The 25581-nt window shown below is 42.7% G+C and overlaps 1 protein-coding gene across 1 annotated transcript in view; it reads left to right on the top strand.

Moving 5' to 3' along the window:
* LOC130368838 (disintegrin and metalloproteinase domain-containing protein 10-like) overlaps positions 1-3257 on the top strand; it is a 76171-nt gene extending 72914 nt beyond the window's left edge. Inside the window, exons 15-16 of the mRNA XM_056573139.1 lie at positions 1244-1340; positions 2803-3257. Coding sequence (XP_056429114.1) covers positions 1244-1340; positions 2803-2930 — 225 coding nt within the window. The 3' untranslated portion in view covers positions 2931-3257. The remainder of the gene's footprint in view (positions 1-1243; positions 1341-2802) is intronic.
* The last annotated feature ends 22324 nt before the right edge of the window (positions 3258-25581 follow it).

Below are 25581 nucleotides of genomic sequence, written 5' to 3'. Positions count from 1 at the left end.
CACTGTGCTTTATCTGGCTCCAGCCAGTGCGGTCAGTAGTATGATCAGTGCTTGTGACTTCACACGAAAATACTGGCTGCGGACGGCATCGTGGGATGTGGGCATATAATATATCATTTTTATTTAATTGAAGAGGAGATTGGGCAGTGGATGATGTTAAATAAGGAATTAAATATCTGACCTATTGGTGGTACACCAAATACATTCCCCAGAACTAAGATTCCATAAAAAAGTAACAATGGCACTGTTTTAAATATGCAAATGAAAGTTTATTTTTATTTTTTTTATTCAGTAATTCTAACAGTAAAGATACGCAGACAATTCAACCATCATGCGAATAACAGAAAAATAACTGGGCCAATGATTTTGCCTATCCTAGACCTAGATTACAGCCTTCAAAAATGAAAAAAGAATAACCATTCATATGTACAACATGTAATGATATAGAAAAAGTATAGAAAACCTACAAGATAGGCATAATGTTCTGGTGGCTTTTTCTATTCTGAATGGGCATTGTCCCTACCACCAAGCACCAAACCATGTAAATTCTATGGTGCCGACTATCTGTAATCCATAAAAATCCATTATCTGTCCAACATGAGGTCATTAATATATTAGAAGGACAAATGTGTGTTTTTATTTTGGAATAAGAAATTTTTTTGTTTTCTAACTTTAAGTTTTACGATAGTTACTGTATGCAACTGGCCTGAAAAAAAATATAAAATAAACACAGATCAACACAATGTAGCCAATATACAATTTATCAATGCTCTATGATCAAGGTCAGACATGAAATTGTTGGAAATGTTTATACATCTGACAAGTGCCCTTTACTGAACATCATGCCTAAACAATCACTGTACACATAGACAGTCAGTTCAGATTCAAATTTATTAGACATTGTTCACGATTTTGATATCTTCCAACATGACGTACACAAGCCATAAACTGTCCTTTAGTATATAAATGGAATAATAAATGCCAACCTTTGTATATAAAGTTAGGTTACGTTGACAGAGTTTTCTGAGCCTTTTTTTCACACAGTTCTTTTCAATTCCCCCCCCCCCCCCCCCCCCTTTGGTCTGTTTTTTTTTTTTTTTAACCCTTTTATGGCTCAAAATGTGGCTCAAAATACAGTGTAATTCTAGCCTTGCCATAGCCGGTTTTTGATCATGCATGTACAGTGGGAAAATAATGTCTGTTTCAGGTTGTTTATGTATGTGTTCTATTGTATTTCATATAGACACGATGGTGGGCCATTCTTCTGATTATATTAACGCTTGGAGCTATGATGGCTGGAACAATATTAATATTTGGCCGGACTCTAGATTCTAGGAAAGGTAATAGTCTAAAAATGTAAACAAAATCATGGTGCAGACATTGAGCAAAGCATAAAAAAACTTCAGTGTGAGTTTAAATGGATATGTATATGTTGTTGTTTACCTTGTTACATCATACAGGTATATAAGCATATCAGTACTCTATACACGTTGTAAGTATATCTATCTGATGCGATGTGTAATTATTTATTTTCATTTTTAGAGGTTATTTAATCAATTTAACACACTGAAAATCCCTCAGATGTTTATACATTATGTAGCAAATGACAGTGCCAGATAGCCCTATATCGTGCCCAGAGCTTGAGTGTCATAGAGTCTGTGCTGAGATGCAGCATGGACACCTCCTTCCTTCCACACCCCTTCTTACCTTGACTGCTTGATGTAGAAGGCTCGGTGCTGGAAGCTGAGCCCTGTAAATCATCAAATGATCAAGGAAGGGGAGGGAGGGGGCATGCATGCTGTGGTTTGGTACTGCCTCCCTGACAATTGAGCTCTGAGCATGATATACAGCTGACAGATTCCCTTTAAAAGCACCTTCACATAGCTTCAGAGTAGTGAACTTCTGTTCTTGAGCCGAGTCATTTGCATATATGCAAATGTACAGCAAGTGCCTGGAATTTCCATCACCTACAGCACCCCTGCGCATGTGACAACTCCACTGAGACTTTTCCAAATTCTTTAAAAAAAATGAAAGCCTTGAATGTTTCTAAATAAATAATACATTTGGAACGTAGCATGTACACCACTTTTTTTATTTGCACAGTTGCAACCAAAGTACTCTACTGGCACATTTTGCTAAGTAAAGATCTTAGTAAAAACCGCTGCTTGCAGCCATTAAATGTTAATATTTAGATAACATCCTGATCATGCCACCCCAGGACGTAAGCAAGAATATTTTATTCAGCAATGACAGTATATTAGAAACTTGCACAACTTTTCACTATTCAGTGAATAACCCTTGCATATATAGAACAGAGAATTTAAAGGGGTATTCCAGGCAAAAACTTTTTTTTTATATATCAACTGGCTCCAGAAAGTTAAACAGATTTGTAAATTACTTCTATTAAAAAATCTTAATCCTTCCAATAGTTATTAGCTTCTGAAGTTTTCTGTCTAACTGCTCAATGAGGATGTCACGTCCCGGGAGCTGTGCATGATGGGAAAATATCCCCATAGGAGCTGGACAGCTCCCGGGGTGTGAGTCATCAGAAAGCAGTTAGACAGAAAACAGCAACTCAACTTCAGAAGCTAATAACTATTGGAAGGATTAAGATTTTTTTTAATAGAAGTAATTTACAAATCTGTTTAACTTTCCGGAGCCAGTTGATATATAAAAAAAAGTTTTTGCCTGGAACACCCCTTTAAAGTCATGACATGTTTATTATATTTTATCAATTTATTTATTAATATGGCTGACACTTTATTTTATTTTTTAGTTTATTTCTAAATTTTATCTCTCTAGATAAACCAAGGAAACCAACTGACAGAGCTAATCCAAGATCCTCCACTCGTCATCAAAGATCTATTTATAAGCAGAAAGAAGAATTGTATATGGCATCCATTTATATGCAGTCTGAGACAAGAATGTAGACTATATTAATAATATGTGTGTGGTTACAATAATACTATGTAACCAAGCTGTGTCAGAGATTACTGTAGTATGAACAAGGCTGGCTCTCCACAATTCTGCTCCACTGGGGACCCTGATTTAAATGAGTATTTCCATGTAAAATCTGCTCACACAATGGCAAGAATCGCACATAATACACAAATTCTTCATCCTTGGACTCCATTTTTCTTATATGTGTTTTGCCAAAATAGGTGCTGAATTCGTTTAGCATAAACAAATATAGAATCTGGCCCAAACTATTGCAATGCCCATTAATTTGTGGCCGCTAAAATAAGAACTGAAAGCTTGTGATATTAGGAGTAAAGTTTTTTTTTTCTATAAACATCTCTGTGTTACAGTAGTTATCTTTTATTTATGCTCACACATAGTGGATGAAGCCATATTGCTGGCTGAACCAACAATAATGGGATTGCAACAAAGTTCAGTTATGCATTTATGCAAAGCTGAAACAAATGTTGCATAACTGATTATACTTTTTTCCAGAATTCTTCTGAAGATATATTATATTACTGTAAGTCCATAAACAGTAGAATCTCTTTTAACACAGTACTTTGGTAGACTAGAAGATGGTATCCTCCACAGTTGTAGTTAAAGTTCTTTTTATTAAGCCATGAACAGTCTAGGATGCCCGTCTGTCATCTGCATCCCAGACTGTATATGGCTTAATAAAAAGAATTTTAACTGCAACGGTGGTACGTGTCCTATTGTACCAAAGTACGGTATTTACCTGCTAAATTCTGGATAGAGCACCACCCTTTGTCAGTAACAGCAAGAGGGCATACGGAGGTGTATCCGTAGGTCAGGAGGTAGTGCAGACTGGACTATTGTTCTTTGGTTAAGATATCTATTTTCACACAGTTACCACAGTCGACTGTTTACTATAGTATACAGTCATGGCCGTTAATGTTGGCACCAATGAAATTTTTCAAGAAAATGAAGTATTTCTCACAGAAAAGGATTGCAGTAACACATGTTTTGCTATACACATGTTTATTCCCTTTGTGTGTATTGGAACTAAACCAAAAAAAGGAGGGAAAAAAAGCAAATTGGACATAATGTTACACCAAACTCTAACACACAGACACATAATGCAAAGACTAAGCGAACATCTCTCCTTTCTATCTGCTTTCAGGTATGATTGTTATATTGCTCACACCTATTACTTGCTCCAGGTGGGTTTAAAGGAGCATCACATGCTTGAAACAATCTTATTTTTCCACAATTTTGAAAGGGTGCCAATAATTTTGTCCAGCCCAGTTTTGGAGTTACTGCTTTCCTTTTCTTGAAAAATTTCAGGGGTGCCAACAATTACAGCCATGACTGTACTTTCCAAAACATTTAAATGGAATTTATAAAGCTTTTAAGCTGGTTTTCTGACATAAAATTAAAAAAGATCTTGAGCAAGCTACATATTGAGCACTCCTGCATACTTTTACTTCTATACAGCCGATCACATGCCTATTATATAAGACGGGTCTCCCTCATGCTGTGGGAGTGTTTTTTAGTGGCTGAGACAGGGAGACTGGCCAGAGTGCTCAGGATTTCAGACTGGGCTGAAGTTTGCCCTTCCAACAAGACCCTAACACACAGCCAGTGGCTTAGGGACAACTCTGTGAATGCCTTTCAGTTGTCCTGACTCAAAGAGTACCTGTCATTTGGAAAAACTTTTGTCATGTCTTAGCGACATGTCAAAATTTTTAATTGGCAGGGTTTTGCTCCCAGCCGCTGTGTCAAGTGATCAAGATGGCTCATAGACTCACATTGCAAGCTTGTCTCGATCACATGACATTGAGCCGCGAGAGAACATGCTGAGCATGAACTTCTCCTGGCTCATTCTTCTGATCAGTGGAGGTCTTAATACTTAGACCCCCACCGATCCAAAGTTTTGACATGTTGCTAGGACATGCCAAAAGTTTTTCCAAATGATAGTGGCCATTTAAACCCAATGAAACATCTCTGGAGAGACCTGAAAATGGCTGTCCACCAACGGTCCCCATCCATCCTGACGGAGCCTGAGACGATGTACAGATAAGAATGGCAGAAAATCCCCCAAATCAGGTGAGCAAACCTTGTGGTATAGTGAAGAAGACTGGAGGTTGTAATCACTGCCAAAGATGCTTCAACTAAGTACTGAGTAATGGGTCTGAATACTTATATCAATGCAATATTTTAGTTTTTCCTATTCAATAAGATTTCTAACATCTGTTTTTTCTTTGTCATTCATTATTGAGTGTAAAATGATTAGGGAAAACTAGAATTTTTATATTATTTTAGAAGCAAAACAAAATGTGAAAAAGTGGAAGGGTCTAAAAACTTTGTTTAAATGTTTATTTTTTTAAATCCTTTTTCTATCCTACTAGTACTCCCACTCCTTGTTCCATGCCACCACTGCACTGTACACTATGCATGGACTGCTACAGCCAATCACTGACCTCAAATTTCAGAGCATGCTGAGAGTTGTAGACATGCAACAGTTGGTGGTCAATCTCTAAAATTATGTTATTTATCTATAGATAGATGTCAAAAGCAGGATGCTGCAAACTAGATGTGGCTGTTCCCGGCTCCATAGGCTTCAATTGGACCAGCGTCAGAGATGTCGGACAGTTGCAAGATGTGATTTTCCACCCGGCGTGCCAAATTATCTGGCGTCCTGATTGACGTTTCGGATTATCTGGACAGTCCCTTTTAAATAATTGGGATTAGTTGGATCAGCAGTCTTCCTTCATCATTTTACTACTGCCTTGGAGGAAAGCCAAGCTGTTCCTAACAAAAATTTTCTTCATTTTTTAACTGCTAAAGTTTCCTAGGATAGTTTTTATTTCAACTACATCTTGCTCTTTATCTAAGACAATCCTGCAGACTCTTCAAGCTGCACTATTGAACATCTCTCCAGCACCTTAAATGCAAATGTCTCAGCCTTATTCTCAGTGATATTACAGATTACTTCAAATTACATCAATCAATCATTAGTCTTCCGGGAATAAGTCACAGTCCACACTTCACACTCAATAACTGCAGAGTTAGTACACTGTGCACACACCACCATTGGGTTCCCCTCCAGAATGCATAAGGAGTATAATGCATTAAGATTCTGGAGTACAGTTGGTCTAACCCAGGAAGAAGTATAGACAAATCGCCAGGTCCAGATGGCATTCACCCCGTGTTCTAAAGGAATTAAGTAATGTGATAGACAGACCCCTATTTTTAACCCCTACAGGACCCATGATGTCCCGGTACGTCATGAGTCCTCTCCCGTTCTATAACGCGGGCCACGGCGTGGCCCAGCATCATAGCGGGTCGGGCCCAGCCTCTAACAAAGGCCGGGACCTGTGGCTAATAGCGCGCGGCACTGATCGCGGTGCAGTGCGCTATTAACCCTTTAGATGCGGCATTCAAAGTTGAATGCCGTGTCCAAAGTGAAAGTGAATCATTGCCGGTTAGCTCAGGGGGCTGTTTGGGATGTCAGCGGCGAAATCACAGCATTCCAAACAGCTGTGACACAGCAGGAGGGTCCCTTACCTAACATCCTGGTGTCCAATCGCCGAATGACTGCGAAGTGCCTGAGATCCAGGCAAGAGCAGTCGAGCAGCAGAATCATTGATCAATGGTTTCCTATGAGAAACCATTGATCAATGTACAAGATCAGTGTGTGCAGTGTTATAGGTCCCTATGGGAGCTATAACATTGCAAAAAAAAAGTGAATAAAGATCATTTAACACCTTCCCTAATAAAAGTTTGAATCATCCCCCTTTTACCATTTAAAAAAAAAACTGTGTAAATAAAAATAAACATATGAGGTATCACCGCGTGTGGAAACAATATAAAAATATATTGTTAATTAAACCGCACAGTCAATGGCGTACGCGAAAAAAAAATTCCAAAGTACAAAATAGTATATTTTTGGTCACTTTTTATATCATGAAAAAAGTTATAAAAAGCGATCAATAAGTCATATGAATACAAATCAATAAGTCATATGAATACCACTAAAAACTTCAGATCATGGTGCAAAAAAATGAGCCCTCATACTGCCCCATATGTGGAAAAATAAAAAAGTTATAGGGGATAGAATATGACAATTTTTTTTTTTTTTTTTTAAACTTTATTTATAAATTTTCATATAACAAGAACAACAACAAGGTCCTCAATGTATGATGTATAAAACAAGGAATGAGAGACCACCAAAACAGTCATAATCATAATACACATATCATAATACACAAATCAGAGTGAGATACATCGTGCATATACGATTAGCTAATCCACGACCCTAATTGAGGTCGAACATCTGTCCGTCCACTGGGACAGAGTAGCTATACGGCTATTAGAAGCCCCACACCTCCTCGCTATCAATCCCTCCAACACGAGGTTACTATGCACCTCCGCCAGAATGGCAGGAAGACCCGGCACCTCAGTCGACTTCCACCTCCGAGCAATGTGAACCCTCACAACTGTCAGAATATGATATAAAACGATCATATAATGCGGGGGAACTTGTTCTAGGGACAGAAATAGTAGTGCACTCTCTGGGCCCCATGGGAAGGGGCACTCCACTAGGTTGTCCAATAACTTCTTAATTTCGGCCCAAAGAGGTGCAATTAACGGGCAAGTCCACCACACGTGTAGTAAGGTACCACTTTCTCGGTTACATCGCCAACATACTGGGGAGGTGGTAGGGTATATTTTAGCCAGACGAACCGGCGTGTAGTACCATCGGTATAGGAGCTTCCTAGAAGCTTCGAAATGATTAACACATTTAGAATATTTTTTGTGCAAGTCAAAGACAAAGCTCCACTGCTCAGCCGTGAATCTACGTGCCAGGTCTTCCTCCCATCTGGACTTAAACGTACTGTCCACTTCCCCCTCTTCCTCAGTCAAAGCTACATAAGCAAGGGAGATACCCCTAGTAGAGGAGTCCCTACACAGAAAATGACGTTCATACGCAGTACGAGGCCGAGAGCTATCCCAAGTGAGGGATCTCAAAAAATGTCTAAGCCTCAAATATTTGTAAAAGTCTTTCTGCGATATAGAAAATATGCGTAGAATATCAGTGAAAGGCATTAACCCATCAGCATCGCTAATCAATGCCACCGTGAGGATGCCCGCCTCTATCCAGGGCTTAAAATCTATATCTAGAATATAGTCTCCTATAGCGGCTAAAGGGATATCCTTCACTCTAGGTGGACAAAGACTTTTAATTCGCGCCACCTTACTCCACAACCTGATAGCAGCCGCAATAGTAGAGAAAGGAGAAGAGGGAGCAAAGGTAGGATTAAAGCGCAATGCCCAAAGAAAGTTATTAAAATTAGAGACATTGAGGACAGCAGCTTCAATATCTACCCACAGGGGGGGAGCGTCCTGCCACCACCATTTTTTAAGCTGATCGAGTAGAACAGCGTGATAGTACATTTTAAGGTTCGGCACCCCCATACCCCCCTCATGTACAGGGCGATACAGTATATTCGCACTAACCCTAGGATGCTTACCATCCCAAATAAATCGTAAGAGCATTCTCTGTAGTTGTGAGATGAAGGAGGCAGGTACTATCATCGGCAGGCATCTAAAAAAATATAAAATTTTAGGGAGCAGCATCATCTTAGCAGTGGCAACACGTCCCGCCCAAGAGACAGGGAGCTTGGAGAAGTGATCAATTTCTTTAGTAAGCAGGGACCTCATAACAGCAAAATTAGAAACAATTGTTTTATCAGGTAACGCAGTAAGGACTATGCCTAGGTAAGGAATTTGGTCAGTGACCCATTGGAAGGGATATTTAGCTTGTAGTACTCGCTGTTGCTCAGTGGGTATCTGCAATGGTAAGATACACGACTTTGTGGGGTTAATCTTATAAAAGCTAACTCGACTAAAGGCATCAATAATATCCATAACTGGACCTAAAGAGCTCAGGGGGTTGGAGAGACTAATGATAACATCGTCGGCGAACAAGCCAATCCTGTGGTCTACTTTACCTATTTGAATGCCCGCAATGTTTGGGGAGTCCCTGATGGATTGAGCAAGCGGCTCCATAACTAAGGTAAATATAAGGGGGGATAGTGGGCACCCCTGTCTGGTCCCATTGCTAAGTGAGAAACTATTAGAGAGGGTACCCATCGTGTAGATTCTAGCAGATGGGAGCGTATATAGTGCCATAATGGCGGATTCCAAAGAGAGGGGAAAACCAAACTTACGCAGCACACTCCGCAAATATCCCCAGTGCACTCGATCGAACGCCTTCTCCGCATCAAGGGATAGCAAGAGAGAAGGCGTCCGATCAGAATGCGCTTTTGTGATGATGTCGAGAAAGCGTCTCGTACCATCCACCGTTTGACGACCCTTAACGAAGCCAACCTGGTCCCTGTGAATTAGGTCCGGCAGAACCCTATTTAACCTGGCAGCAAGAGCCAGAGCATACAATTTAATATCACTATTTAGGAGAGAGATTGGTCTGTAATTTAGGGTAGAGTCCAATGGCTTACCAGGTTTAGGTATGGTAATGACCAGAGCATCCAACATCTCCTTAGGGGGCACACCGTTCTCCTTAATACGGTTAAAGGCTCTGGTCAAAAAAGGAGCTACAGAGGGGCCAAATCGCTTATAAAATTCATTTGTAATACCATCAGGGCCAGGTGACTTCGAGGGTTTGAGGGAACGCACACATTCAAGAATTTCTTCTGTGGAGAAGGGAGAGCAAAGATCAGATGCTTGGTCCGCAGACAGAGAGGGGAGGGACATAGAGGACAGAAAAGAAGAGATAACTGCTTCATCAGGCTGTGGGGTAGCAATGTCATGTTGAAGATTGTACAATTTACTATAAAAATCTGCAAAACAATTGGCTATACTTTGAGGGTCAGTGACTATAGAACCATCAGATTTAGTAAGGAAGGGGATTCTCCCCTTATCCTGACGTTTTTTAAGTTGTTTAGCCAGTATAGAGCCAGATCTATTACCCTGCCAATACCATGTCATTTTAAGCCTTCTCAGTGCTATCTCATAGCTATGTAAGGAGAGGGAGTGTAGGGTAGCACCAACCTGAGAAATTTCTCCTACTAGTGATGGAGAGTACGAGATCTTATTACGCCTATGTAATTCCGCAAGGCGCTGTTGGAGTTCTAGTGTTTTGGTCTGGCGGAGCTTCCTGTCATAGGCAGTTTGGCTAATAAAGTGGCCCCTAATTGTAGCCTTAAACGCACACCAAAGCATGGGGTCTGTGACATCGCCAGTATCATTAATGCGGAAGTAGGCATCAACCGCCAACTTGGTCGCTTCAGAGTATTCAGGATTATGGAGTATTAGTGGGTTAAGTCTCCAAAGATAGGTCGGGCGAGCGCTATGCGATTCTTTAATGGTTACACTTATGGGGGAATGGTCCGACCATTCTATGGGCATAATTCGGGCCTCTGAAACCAATGATAGGAGAGAGTGGGAGGTAAGGGCGTAATCTATTCTGGTGTATATCTTATGTACATGAGAAAAGAAGGTGAAGTCCCTTTCCGTGGGGTGGGATATACGCCAAACATCATATAGGTCATTTTGGGACACACTAGTGAAGAAACCTGTGGGTTCTTTTTTCAAACTGGGCGAAGTAGAATCTACACTAGGCCACATGGTCATATTAAAATCTCCTAGCAGTAGGCAGTGTCCCTTTCTCAAGGACTCCAATTTGCGCAAGAATGCCCTGAGGAAGGTACACTGTTTCGCATTAGGCGCATATAAGGAGCCTAAGGTATATTGAACATTGTTTAGCAAGCACACAATAATTATAAAACGACCTCTATCGTCTATCACAGAGTGCTGGACAGTAACCGTCAGAGTGTTCTTAAACGCAATCGCCACTCCTCCCTTTTTGTGAACAGCATGCGCTTGATAGATATGTGGATATCTCTTATTTTGGAGTCTATGGGCATCTAGGGCTAATAAATGGGATTCTTGTATACAGAGGACATCGGCCTCCAGCCGTCTAGCCTCCTTCCACACCAGAGACCTTTTATACGGAGAGTTAAGACCCCGCACATTCATAGACACAACCTTAATAACCATAATTAAAGTATACATCAACGCAAAGCAGAACCATTAGCACAGTAAACTGACAGGGAGTAGGTACTCCCGTTGAAGATGATACAACTACACTTAGCAGCTCGCGAAAGGAGCCTCTCATATCCATTATTAGAGAAAGTGAGTGATGGAGGACCAACAGGACAGAAAACAAGTAAACAGAACGAACAACAAAGAACAAATAAATTGAGCAAGCAGTAGTAAAGACCATGTGGTAAGTCTTAATGGGGGTAGGAAAGTACATTCGACTGCAGTTAGGCCGAATGTTTCAGCATTCAGGAAAAGTATCCAGAGCACTAAGAGGATAAGTAACCCAAAGGGTGGGGAGGGATACCCCAGTCATAAGCCCGTGAGACAAGTCGGACAGGCCTGTCCAAAGGCAGAGGAACAGTTCACGTCTTGATTTTCTTCTTGCGGTGGGAGACAACCTTCCATTCCTCAGCTATCTTTGCAGCATGCGGTATGTCCAGGGACCTCTGAGCAGTTAGATCAACAGGCAAGTTCCATTCCGCACACAGTTGCAGAAGGGTCTCCGGGGAAGAGACCACATGTTTGGACCCCTTATTGGTGATAATCAATTTCACAGGGAATCCCCATTTATAAGGGATCCCTTTTTCTCTGAGAGCTTTAGTCCCTGCACTGAACTCACGTCTCCTGGCTAGAGTGGCAGCAGAAAGATCCGTGAAAAGTTGGAGTCCCGAATATTCCTCTGGTAGGGAGGGTGAGGAGCGCGCCACCAACATTAATTGCTCCTTAATATGGTAAAAGTGAAGGCGCAGAATCACATCCCTCGGTGTAGTAGCAGGTAGGGTTTTGGGCTTAGGAAGCCTGTGGACTCTGTCCATGAGCAAATCTAGGGTGGAAGCCTGAGGCAACAACACTGCAAAATAATCCGTTAGGAAGGTGTTGAGGTCCTCCGTTTTCACAGACTCCGGCACCCCTCTCACCCTTAGATTGTTTCGGCGAGACCTGTCCTCCATATCAGCTATCTTAAGTTGAAGAGCGGCAACCTCATCCTCCAGGCCATTAGCTAAGTCCACCACTTCATTATGAGAAGAGGTGAGTTCCGCCATCTTGTTCTCAATGTGCGATGTGCGGTGTCCAAGAGAGGAGATCTCATGCTGTATATTGGACACGGCTGCCTTAATGTCGCCCTGAATGGAGGTGTGTAACTCAGCAAGAAGCCCCCTCATAATAAGTTCAGTTAGGGGCGCCGACGGAGAGCTCCCATCAGGGCCTCCCGGGCCTCTAGTATGCAGTGTCCCCGCTCCCAGTGGCTTGGAGGAGATCGGGGAAAACGGTACCTGCGGGTCCTGCTGCACCGAAGGTGACCAGCCTGCCAGGAGAATTGGAGGAGTTGAAGGAGAAGCCTCCAGGGCGCAGCCCGTCGGAGAGGATGAAGACGCTGGTGAGGCACTTCCAGTAGCCGGAGACGCTGACCCGCACTGAGCCGCGCCATCTTGTGAGGCCTCTGCAGCAGGAAAGAACGCCGTGAGCTTCAGTGGGCTCTTTTTCCCTCGCCTCCGGGTCATCATCAGGTGCCCCGATAGTTCAGGTACCGGTGGGCACAATTGCTGTAGCGATATGCTCAGGATCAATGCTGTGTAGCCGCTGTTAGGCCTGGGCTGCAGCGGAGCACAAGGTTTATGCGACCGCCGCCATGCACTGCAGGACACGCCCCCCAGAATATGACAATTTTAAACGTATACATTTTCCTGCATGTAGTTATGATTTTTTCCAGAAGTACGACAGAATCAAACCTATATAAGTAGGGTATCATTTTAATCGTATGGACCTAAAGAATAAAGAGAAGGTGTCATTTTTACCTAAAAATGTATTGTGTAGAAACGGAAGCCCTCAAAATTTACAAAATGGCGTTTTTTTTTTTTTTTTTTTTTTTTCCAATTTTGTCTCACAATGATTTTTTTTCCATTTCGCCGTAGATTTTTGGGTAAAATGACTGATGTTATTACAAAGTAGAATTGGTGGCACAAAAAATAAGCCCTCATATGGATTTTTAGGTGCAAAATTGGAAGAGTTATGATTTTTTTAAAGGTAAAAACCCCGGGTCCTTAAGGGGTTGATATTCAGTGACTCTATAGTAACAGGGACTGGTCCCCAGGACTGGCGCATGGCAAATGTGGTACCAATATTTAAAAAGGGATCAAAAGGTGACGCTGGGAATTATAGACCTGTTAGTTTAACCTCGGTTGTATGTAAATTGTTTGAGGGTTTTCTAAGAGAAGCTATTTTGGAGTATCTTGATAAAAATAAATGTGTGACTCCATATCAGCATGGCTTTATGAGGGATCGGTCCTGTAAAACTAACCTGATCAGCTTTTATGAGGAGGTGAGCTCCAGACTGGACCAGGGGCAATCGCTGGATGTCATATATCTGGATTTTTCCAAAGCATTTGATACAGTTCCACATAAAAGGTTGGTGCATAAAATGAGAAGGATCGGGCTGGGGGAGAATGTGTGTAAGTCGGTAAGAAACTGTCTCAATGATAGGAAACAGAGGGTGGTTATTAACCCCTTCACGACGAGCGACGTACATGTACGGCGCCGCGAAGTGTCACTTGGCGCGCGGTGACGTACATGTACGTCGCGGGGTTCCGGGAGCGCCGCGTCGCCGGTAGCGGTGATCGGACCGGGATGACTGCTGTTATCTAACAGCAGGCATCCCAGCACATCGCCGAGGGGGGTCCTGAGACCCCCCCATGACCGCGATGCGCGCAAATCGCAGGTCAATTCAGACCTGCGATCTGCGCGATTCCGGGTCATACGGGTCACTGGTGACCCGGTGACCCGGAAAATAAGAGGGATCGTAGGTGTCCGAGACACCCTCGATCCCCCTAAAGGGATAGGAGTTTGGTGGCAGGGTTGCCACCCCTCCTATCCCTGCTATTGGTCGGCCGAGCGACCGATCGATAGCAGACCGGGGGAGGAGGGGTTAAAGTTCGGTTCCCCCGCTTTGCCCACCTATCGGTGTCCGGGCAAAACGGGGGAACCGTCCAGGGAGGGTCGGCGCCGAAGGTCCCTACCTGGATCCCGGATCGCGATCCTCCATGCGGGGATCCCCCACGTGCGGCGGCGGCGGTGGCTTCCGGGTCCTGCTAGGTGAGTTGTTGCCTAGCAACATCCGGAGGGCCACAGTTTACAGTGGTCTCTAAACCGTGGCCCTCCAGATGTTGCAAAACTACAACTCCCAGCATGCCCAGACAGCTGTTTGCTGTGTGGGCATGCTGGGACTTGTAGTTTTGCAATATTTAGAGGGGTTCAGGTTGTAGATCACTAAGTGGTCTCAAACTGTAGCCCTCCAGATGTTGCAAAACTACAACTCTCAGCATGCACAGACAGCAGTTTGCTGTCTGGGCATGCTGAGAGTTGTAGTTTTGCAACATCTGGAGGGCCACAGTTTTGAGACCACTGGACAGTGATTTACAACTTGAACCCCTCTAAATCTTGCAAAACTACAACTCCCAGCATTCAGGAACAGCATAAGGCTGTCTTGGCATGCTGGGAGTTGTACTTGCGTGCCTCCAGCCATTGCATAACTACATCTCCCAGCATGCCCTTCCGCAATCAGTACATGTTGGGAGTTGCAGTTTTGCAACAGCTGGAGGCACACTGGTTGGAAAATACTGAGTTAGGTCATAGAACCTAACTCAAGGTTTTCCAGCCAGTGTGCCTCCAGCTGTTGCAAAACTACAACTCCCAGCATGCATGGTCTGTCAGTGCATGCTGGGAGTTGTAGTTTTGACCCCCCTCCCGTGTGAATGTACAGGCTACATTCACACTGGCGGCAGATTACAGTGAGTTCCCCGCTGCAAATTTGAGCTGCGGCAAATTTTCCGCCGCAGCTCAAACTCCTAGCGGGAGACTCAGTGTAATCTGCCGCCAGTGTGAATGTAACCTAAAAACACTACACTACCATAAAATAAAGAGTAAAACACTACATATACACACGTACACTGCCCCCACCCACCCCCCTTCTCCAATAAAAATGAAAAACGTATTGTATGGCAGTGTTTCTAAGATGGAGCCTCCAGCTGTTGCAAAACAAAAACTCCCAGCATTTCTGGACAGCAATTGACTGTCCAAGCATCCTGGGAGTTTAGCAACAGCTGGAGGCACCCTGTTTGGGAATCACTGGCATAGAATACCCCTATGTCCACTCCTATGCAAGTCCCTAATTCAGGCCTCAAATGCGCATGGCGCTCTCTCACTTTGGAGCCCTGTCGTATTTCAAGGCAACAGAATAGGGTCACATATGGGGTATCGCCGTACTCGGAAGAAATTACCTAACAAATTTTGGGGGGCTTTTTCTCCTTTTACCCCTTATGAAAAGGAACAGTTGGGGTCTACACCAGCATGTTAGTGTAAAAAAATTAAAATGTTTACACTAACATGCTGGTGTTGCCCTATACTTTTCATTTTCACAAGAGGTAAAAGGGAAAAACGCCCCCCAAAATTTGTAACACAATTTCTCCCGAGTACGGAGATACCCCATATGTGGGCGCAAAGTGCTCTGGGGGCGCACAACATGGCCCAGAAAGGAGAGTTCGCCATGTACATTTGAGGTGATTTGCACAGAGGTGGCTGATTGTTACAGCGGTTCTGACAAACGCAAAAAAAAAACCACACCCACATGTGACCCCATTTTGAAAACTACACCCCTCACGGATTGTAATAAGGGGTGCAGTGAGAATTTACACCCCACAGGTGTCTGACGGATCTTTGGAACAGTGGTCCGTGAAAATGAAAAATTTTGCACAGCCCACTGTTCCAAAGATCTGTCAGACACGAGTGGGGGGTAAATTCTCACTGTACCCCTCATTACATTCTGTGAGGGGTCTAGTTTCCAAAATAGTATGCCATGTGGGGGTTATTTTGCTGTTCTGGCACCATAGGGGCTTCCTAAATGCGACATGCCCCCCGAGCAAAATTTGCTCTCAAAAAGCCAAATATGACGCCTTCCCTTCTGAGCATTGTAGTTCGCCCGTAGTGCACTTGAGGTCCACTTATGGGGTACCTCCATACTCAGAAGAGATGGGGTTACAAATTTTGGGGGGTCTTTTCTGCTATTAACCCTTGCAAAAATGTGAAATTTGGGGGGAAACCCACATTTTAGTGAAATTTTTTTTTTTTTTTTACATATGCAAAAGTCGTGAAACACCTGTGGGGTATTAAGGCTCACTTTATCCCTTGTTACGTTCCTCAAGGGGTCTAGTTTCCAAAATGGTATGTCATGTGTTTTTTTTTTGCTGTTCTGGCACCATAGGGGCTTCCTAAAGGTGACATGCCCCCCAAAAACCATTTCAGAAAAACGTACTCTCTAAAATCCCCTTGTCGCTCCTTCACTTCTGAGCCCTCTACTGCGCCCGCCGAACACTTTACATAGACATATGAGGTATGTGCTTACTCGAGAGAAATTGGGCTACAAATATAAGTATACATTTTCTCCTTTTACCCCTTGTAAAAATTCAAAAATTGGATCTACAAGAACATGCGAGTGTAAAAAATGAAGATTTTGAATTTTCTCCTTCACTTTGCTGCTTTTCCTGTGAAACACCTAAAGGGTTAAAACATTTACTGAAAGTTATTTTGAATACTTTGGGGGGTGCAGTTTTTATAATGGGGTCATTTATGGGGTATTTCTAATATGAAGACCCTTCAAATCCACTTCAAACCTGAACTGGTCCCTGAAAAATTGCGAGTTTGAAAATTTTGTGAAAAATTGGAAAATTGCTGCTGAACTTTGAAGCCCTCTGGTGTCTTCCAAAAGTAAAAACTCATCAATTTTATGATGCAAACATAAAGTAGACATATTGTATATGTGAATCCCCCCAAAAAATTTTTGGAATATCCATTTTCCTTACAAGCAGAGAGCTTCAAAGTTAGAAAAATGCAAATTTTTTAATTTTTTCATAAAATTTTGGGATTTTTCACCAAGAAAGGATGCAAGATACCACAAAAATTTACCACTATGTTAAAGTAGAATATGTCACGAAAAAACAATCTCAGAATCAGAATGATAACTAAAAGCATTCCAGAGTTATTAATGTTTAAAGTGACAGTGGTCAGATTTGCAAAAAAGGGCTTCGTCCTAGAGGTGAAAATGGGCTCCGTCCTTAAGGGGTTAATAAAGGACCAGGCCATTTTTCACTGTAGGACCAGAGTGTTTTTTGCACATCTGACCACTTTCACTTTAAGCATTTATAACTCTGGGATGCTTTTACCTTTCATTCTGATTCCGAGACTGTTTTTTCGTGACATATTCTACTTTAAGTTAGTGGTAAAATTTTGTCGATACTCGCATCATTTCTTGGCGAAAAATTCTAAAATTTGATGAAAAAATTGAAAATGTTGCATTTTTCTAACTTTGAATCTCTCTGCTTGTAAGGAAAATATACATTCCAAATACAATATGTCTACTTTATGTTTGCATCATAAAGTTGACATGTTTTTACTTTTGGAAGACATCAGAGGGCTTCAAAGTATAGCAGCAATTTTCCAATTTTTCACAAAATTTTCAAAATCAGAATTTTTCATGGACCACTTCAGGTTTGAAGTGGATTTGAGGGGCTTTCTTATTAGAAATACCCCACAAATGACCCCATTATAAAAACTGCACCCCTCAAAGTATTCAAAATGACATTCAGTAAGTGTGTTTACCTTTTAGGTGTTTCACAGGAATAGCAGCAAAGTGAAGGAGAAAATGCAAAATCTTAATTTTTTACACTCGCATGTTCTTGTAGACCCAGTGAATTTGAATTTTTACAAGGGGTAAAGGGAGAAAAATCCTCTCAAAATTTGTAACCCAATTTCTCTCGAGTAAGGAAATACCTCATATGTGTATGTCAAGTGTTCGGTGGGCGCAGTAGAGGGCTCAGAAGGGAAGGAGCGACAGTGGGATTTTGGAGAGTGAGTTTTTCTGAAATGGTTTTTGGGGGGCATGTCACATTTAGGAAGCCCCTTTGGTGCCAGAACAGCAGAAAAAAACCCACTTGGCATACCATTTTGGAAACTACACCCCTCAAGGCACGTAACAAGGGGTCCAGTGAGCATTAATACCCCACCGACTCGTTAAAGTCGGATGTGTAAATGAAAAAACATTTTTTTTCACTAAAGTGCAGTTTTTCCCCCCCAAATTTACCATTTTTATAAAGGGTAATGGGAGAAAATGCCCCCCAAAATTTGTAACCCCATCTCTTCTGAGTATGGAAATACCCCATGTTAGGATGTAAAATGCTCTGCAGGCAAACTACAATGCTCAGAAGAGAAGGAGTCACATTTGGCTTTTGGAAAGCAAATTTAGCTGAAATGTTTTTTTGGGGCATGTCGCATTTGGGAAGCCCCTATGGTGCCAGAAAAACAAAAATACCCACACGGCATACTATTTTGGAAACTACACCCCTCAAGGAACTTAACAAGGGGTACATTGAGTCTTAACACCTCACAGGTATTTCACAACTTTTTGTTAAAGTTGGATGTGTAAATGAAAAAAAATTATTTTTTTTCACTAAAATGCAGTTTTTTCCCTAAATTTTACATTTTTACAAGGGGTAATAGGAGAAAATTACCCCCACAATTTGTAACCCCATTTCTTCGGAGTATGGAAATACTCCATGTGTGGACGTCAAGTGCCCTGCGGTCGAACTACAATACTCAGAAGAGGAGGAGTGCCATTGAGCTTTTGAAGAGCGAATTTGTTTGGAATGGAAGTCAGGGGCCATGTGCGTTTCCAAAGCCCCCCGTGGTGCCAGAAAAGTGGAAACCCCCACATGTGACCCCATTTTGGAAACTATACCCCTCACAGAATTTAATAAGGGGTACAGTGAGCATTTACACCCCACTGGCGTTTGGCAGATCTTTGGAACAGTGGGCAACAATTTTCATTTTCACGGACCACTGTTCCAAAAATCTGTCAGACACCTGTGGGGCGTAAATGCTCACTGTACCTCTTATTACATTACATGAGGGGTGTAGTTTTCAAAATGGGGTCACATGTTGGGGGGTCCATTGTTCTGGCACTATGGGGGCTTTGTAAACACACGTGGCCTTCAAATCCGGACACATTTTCTCTTCAAAATCCCAATGGCGCTCCTTCTCTTCTGAGCATTGTAGTTCGCCCGCCGAGCTTTTTACCTCCACATATGGGGTATGTTCTTACTCAGAAGAAATGGGGATACAAATTTTGGGGGGCTTTTTTTCCTATTTTCCCTTGTGAAAATGAAAAATTTAGGGTAACACGAGCATTTTAGTGAAAAAATGTTTTTTTTTCATTTTCCCATCCAACTTTAACGAAAATTTGTCAAACACCTGTGAGGTGTTAAGGCTCACTATCATAGGCGTACGCAGCCTATTGCATTAGGGTGTGCACCCTAAAGCACAAACTCGCGCCACACGCATGCGTATATACATACATACATATACATACACACACATATACAAACACACAAATACACTCTTGCTTGCATGCACACATACATAAACAGATAAGACAGCACTAGATAAATCCATTGTCCCCGTAGTCATCCAGATAGCCAATTCGGATACCAAACATGCAAGAAAGTCCAAGACCACAGCACCAAAATTGGAAAAAAAGAGCTATTATTTATTGGTTCCTCAAAAAAAACTTTTGGGGAACCAATAAACTACAGCTCTTTTGCACGTATCAGTTTATAATTTTTGGTGCTGTGGTCTTGGACTTTGTTGCAGGACCTGTATACCATATAAGTAATTGTATCCAGGATCATATAAAGGTAGATACAAAGGATCTGTATACCATATAGTGGATTATAGTTACATCTAGGGACTCACAGGTAACATCATTTCTGATCAGCGATGTCCTCTTTCCTTTTCTTGTGCATCTGGATCAGACTGACATGTAAACTTCCAGGTAAAAACCGTCTCTTTAGCATCTGCAGGAAAAACATGTTTGAGTCTGCATTTTTTCCAGTGCAATGCCCTCTCATAATAAGGAATAGTAGGTACCCCATTAAGTAGGCCTATCCCCCACCATAGACCCCCTCATTAGATAAATACGTCTGAAAGTAGGTAGGTTGTTAGCTAGCTAGATAGGTAGGTAGGCAGGTAAGTAGGTAGCTAGCTACATGGGTAGGTTGCAACTATGTCAGTAGCTAGGTATGTTCATAGCTAGGTTGGTTGTTAGCTAGATAGCTTGTTAAGTGTCTAGGTAGATTGTTAGCTAGCTAAGTAGATAACCATACAGGTAGGTAGTTAGGTTGCTAGGTAGATAGCTAGGTAGGTAGCAAGGTTGGTTATTAGCAACATAGGTGGGTAGCTAGCTAGGTAGCCAGGTAGGCAATTAGCTAGGTAGGTTGTTAGCTAGCTAGGTAGCCATGTAGTTAGATTGCTAGGTAGATAGATAGCTAGGTAGGTAGCCAGGTAGTTAGGTAGATGGATAGGTAGGTAGATATTCAGGTTGCTAGATAGCCAGGTAGGTAGGCAGTTAGCCAGCTTGCTATGTAGGTAGCCAGGTAGTTAGATAGCCAGGGAAGTAGGAAACCAGGTAGGAAGGTTGTTAGCTAGATTGGCAGGTAGGAATTAACACTTTTCAGGCTAAAATGATGGGTCTCCCAGTACATTAATAATATAGACACTGATTTGAATAGGGACCTTCCATACAATAAAATATACCTTTTATTACGTTCCAATAATATATCGACTTACACTACAAAATATACAGGCTGCCACCTATGGATTAGCACACTTTTATCTTATTGCACTTGAGTATAAGTAGTCTCTCAGGATAAACTCCATATAAAGTCCAAAAACAGTGTATAAAAACACACAAAATATACACACAAAAAATTCCAACAGGAGGTATGGTCCAGGTTTATCTTCTGTTCTGTACATGACATAAATTCCTTTATCCCCAGAATAAATGTAGTCAGATACGGTAAATAAACAGAGTTACATGTGAACAGTGGCATAAATGAGAACATTGATACATAAAAGGAATTTATGTCATGTAACATAAAAAAACCTCAGCTCTGACCGATAGTGAGAACAGAATAGAAGATAAACCTGGACCATACCTCCCATTGGAATTCTTTGAGTATATATCTTGTGTGTTTTTATACACAGTTTTTTCACTTTATATGGAGTTTATCCTGAGAGACTACTTATACTCAAGTGCAATATGATAAATGCGTGCTAAACCATAGGTGACAGCCTGTTTATTTTGTAGTGTAAGTTAATATTTAAATGGAACTTAATAAAAGGTATATCTTATCATATGGAAGGTCCCTATTCAAATCAGTGTCTATAAGGTATGTAGGTTGGTTTTTAGCTAGCTAGGTCAGTTGATAGCTAGGTGGATTGGTAGTTGATAGCTAGGTAGATAGCATGTAGGCAAAGTCAGATCACAATACACAGTGTCACTTCACACTTACTCTACTGGACCCTTTTCACATAGACAAACTATTATGCAGTTACTTCTGTGAATGTTTATTACTGCTTTTTATTTTGCAGTCCAATTATATGTGAGTTAATGTCCTTTGTATGTTTAGTTCACAAATAGAGCAATTGATAGAGTCATTTCATACAATCATAGATGCATAGCCTCTAGTGTTATTCAAAGTGCATATATAATTAGGTGTTACTGTTTCACATTTTGTGTAAACTGCGCATTCATAAACATAAGGTGCATAACTTTGCCTTGATGTCAGGACCCTTGTATAATTGCACAAAGTCCTGTGTATTACATCGGGTCCCTATATTAGCACCAGGTTATGTATTCACTGTTCACTTTATTGCAACTGTCCCAACACTGCGCTATTGCATTAGTGCCCGTCACTGGTGGCCCGTGAAGCGATATTAGAAGAATACACGCTACAACGTGATCCCTGATTAATTGAAGCGGATGAAACACGTAGGATCGCCTATGGCAATGTGAACGGAGCCCAAATACTTGAAACCAGCTACCACTACCTAGGAAACAGCGAAGTGCAATGGCATAGTGTTATACAATCTGCAGCCAATGCATAACAAAGGAAGCTGTGTACATGTGTGGATTAGGAAATGGAGTGACGGGCACTAGTGCAATAGCGCAGTGTTGGGACATTTGCAATTAAGTGAACAGTGAATACATAACCTGGTGCTAATATAGGGACCCGATGTAATACACAGGACTTTGTGCAATTATACAAGAAGGGTCCTGACATCAAGGCAAAGTTATGCATCTTATGTTTATGAATGTGCAGTTTACACAAAAAAACAGTAACACCTAATTATATATGCACTTTGAATAACACTAGAGCAGTGGTCTTCAACCTACGGACCTCCAGATGTTGCAAAACTACAACTCCCAGCATTCCATGACAGCCGTTGGCTGTCCGGGCATGATGGGAGTTGAAGTTTTGCAACATCTGAAGGTCCGCAGGTTGGAGACCACTGCACTAGAGGCTATGCATCTATGATTGTATGAAGTGCACTCCATCAGTTGCTCTATTTGTGAACTAAACATACAAAGAACATTAAATAACATATAATTGGACTGCAAAATAAAGAGCAGTAATAAACATTCACAGAAGTAACTGCATAATAGCGTGTCTATGTGAAAAGGGTCCTGTAGAGTAAGTGTGAAGTAACACTGTGTATTCTGACTAAAAGCCACGTTTGCCCTAACCCCCTCCCTCCCCCTTGGTCACCACCCCACATGATTCCCCATCCCAGAGAGTACCGAAGAAAATAACAAAAAAATCTCACTTAGTCCCACGCAGCGATCTCCAGAAGAGCCGGGCCGCGTTCTCTCTTCTCCACAGTGCAGGCGCTGATGACTGACATCATCGGCGCCTGCGTCTGGAAAGAGATCACAGCCTTCTCTGAACTGAGTGTGCACGCAGTCCAGAAGCTCCGGCCGTGAGTGACCAGCTATGAATGCCTCCCTGGGTTAAATAAACCCAGGGAGCATATAATACAGCAAAGTCTGCGGGCAGAACTGGGGGGATTTCCCCCATGATCTGTCCCCCTGCATGATTTTCTGGGTGGGACGTGTCCCCCCGTTTCTTACGCTCCCTGGATGTCCCGAATGTGACGGGAGCCTGGGCTTGATTAGGGTGTGCCCAGGCACACCCGGCACACCCCGTGTGCACGTCTATGCTCACTATACCCCTTGTTACATTCCGTGAGGGGTGAAGTTTCCAAAACGGGGTCACATGTCGGTATTTTTTTTTTTTTTACGTTTATGTGAGAACCGCTGTAAAACTAGCCACCCCTGTGCAAATCACCAATTTAGGCCTCAAATGTATATGGTGCACTCTCACTCCTGAGCCTTGTTATGCGCCCGCAGAGCATTTTACGCCAACATATGGTGTATTTCCGCCCTCAGGAGAAATTGCATTACAAATTTTGGGGGTCTTTTCTTACCTCTTGTGAAAATAAAATGTAAAGGGCAACACCAGCATGTTAGTGTAAAAAAAATTTTTTTTTACACTAACAGGCTGGTGTAGACCCCAACTTTTCCTTTTCATAAGGGGTAAAAGGAGAAAAAGCCCCCCAAAATTTGTAGTGCAATTTCGCCTGAGTACGGAGATACCCCATATGTGGCCCTAAACTGTTTCCTTGAAATACGACTGGAGAGAGAGAGAGCGCCATACGCATTTGGACTAAATTAGGGATTGCATAGGGGTGGACATAGGGGTATTCTACGACAGTGATTCCCAAACAGGGTGCCTCCAGCTGTTGCTAAACTCCCAGCATGCCTGGACAGTCAGTGGCTGTCCAGAAATGCTGGGAGTTGTTTTGCAACAGCTGGAGGCTCCGTTTTGGAAACACTGTCGTACATTACGTTTTTAATTTATATTGGTGGGAACGGTGTAAGGGGGTGTATATGTAGTGTTTTACCCTTTATTTTGTTTAAGCGTAGTGTAGTGTTTTTAGGGTACATCCGTACTGGCGGAGGTTTACAGTGAGTTTCCTGCTAGGAGTTTGCGCTGCGGCGAAAAATTTGTCGCAGCTCATACTTGAAGCAGAAAACTTACTGTAAGCCTGCCTGTGGGAATGTACCCTCTACGTTCACATGGGGGGGCAAACCTCCAGCTGTTTCAAAACTACAACTCCCAGCATGTACTGACAGACGATGCAGGCTGGGAATTATACTTTTGCAACAGCTGGAGGCACACTGGTTGGAAAATCTTCATTTAGGCTCTGTTATCTAACTCAATATTTTCCAACCAGTGTGCCTCCAGCAGTTGCAAAACTAAAACTCCCAGCATGTACTGATCACCAAAGGGCATGCTGGGAGATGTAGTTATGCAACAGCTGGAGGGATCACAACTACAACTCCCAGCATGCTGGGATTTGCAGTTTTGCAACATCTGGAGAGGTACAGTATGGAGACCACTGCAAACTGTGGCCCTCCAGGTGCTGCAAAACTACAAATCCCAGCATGCCCAGACAGCAAACAGTTGTGTGGGCATGCTAGGAGTTGTAGTTTTTCAAGAGCTGGTGGGCTATAGTTCAGAGACTACCATATAGTGGTCTCAAACTGTAGCCCTCCAGCTGTTGCAAAACTACAGATGCCAGCATGACCAAACAGCTGTCTGGGCATGCTGGGAGTTGTAGTTTTGCAACATCTGGAGTGCTACAGTATAGAGACCACTGTATAATGGTCTCGGACTGCAGCCCTCCAGATGTTGCTAGGCAACTTACCGGCTTCCGTCGGATCCAGGGAGCCTGCTGCACGACATCGCCGCCCGCCGATCTCAGACACTGATCGTTGCCCGCAGCCTCCGCAGATCGGTAAGTGGACTCCGGCCTATTGTGGGTGGGCAGGACGGGGAAAACGAAAGTTAACCCCTCGCCCCCGATCTGCTATTGGTGGTCGCGTCTAGACCACCAATAGCAGGGATAGGAGGGGTGGCACCCCTGCCACCTCACTCCTATGCCTTCAGGGGGATCGTGGGTGTCTTAGACAATCGCGATCCCCCTTATATTCCGGGTCATTGGGCCACCATAGACCCGTAATGACCCGGAATTGCAAGTGTGAATTCACTTGCGATTTGCGCCGATCGCCGACATGGGGGGGTCTGATGACCCCCTGGGCATTTGAGCGGGGTACCTGCTGATCAATATCATTAGTCACCCGGTCCGGTCCCCGCCCGGTGCGCGGCGGGGACCGAAATTCCCACGGACATACGCGTACGTCCTTGGTCCTTAACTACCAGGATGACTAGACGTACGCATACGTCCATGGTCCTTAAGGGGTTAATGGTATTTATTCTGATTGGGTGACTGTTACTAGTGGGGTACCACAGGGGTCCGTCTTGGGTCCTGTCCTATTTAATATATTCATTAATGTACTTGTACAGGGGTTGAATAGTAAAGTAGCAATCTTTGCAGATGATACTAAACTCTGTAAAACAGTAAACACTATAGAGGACAGTGCACTGTTACAAATGGATCTGGATAGGTTGGAGGTTTAGGCTGAGAAGTGGCAGATGAGGTTCAACACTGATAAATGTAAGGTAATGCACATGGTGAGGAAAAATCCGGGCTAGGATTATGTATTAAATGGGAGAACACTTGGGA

This window comes from Hyla sarda, chromosome 1 (assembly GCF_029499605.1).
Source record: "Hyla sarda isolate aHylSar1 chromosome 1, aHylSar1.hap1, whole genome shotgun sequence".
NCBI classification, from domain to species: domain Eukaryota; kingdom Metazoa; phylum Chordata; class Amphibia; order Anura; family Hylidae; genus Hyla; species Hyla sarda.
The sequence above is the reverse complement of the archived record's forward strand: the minus strand, read 5'-3'. Positions and strand labels throughout refer to the sequence as shown.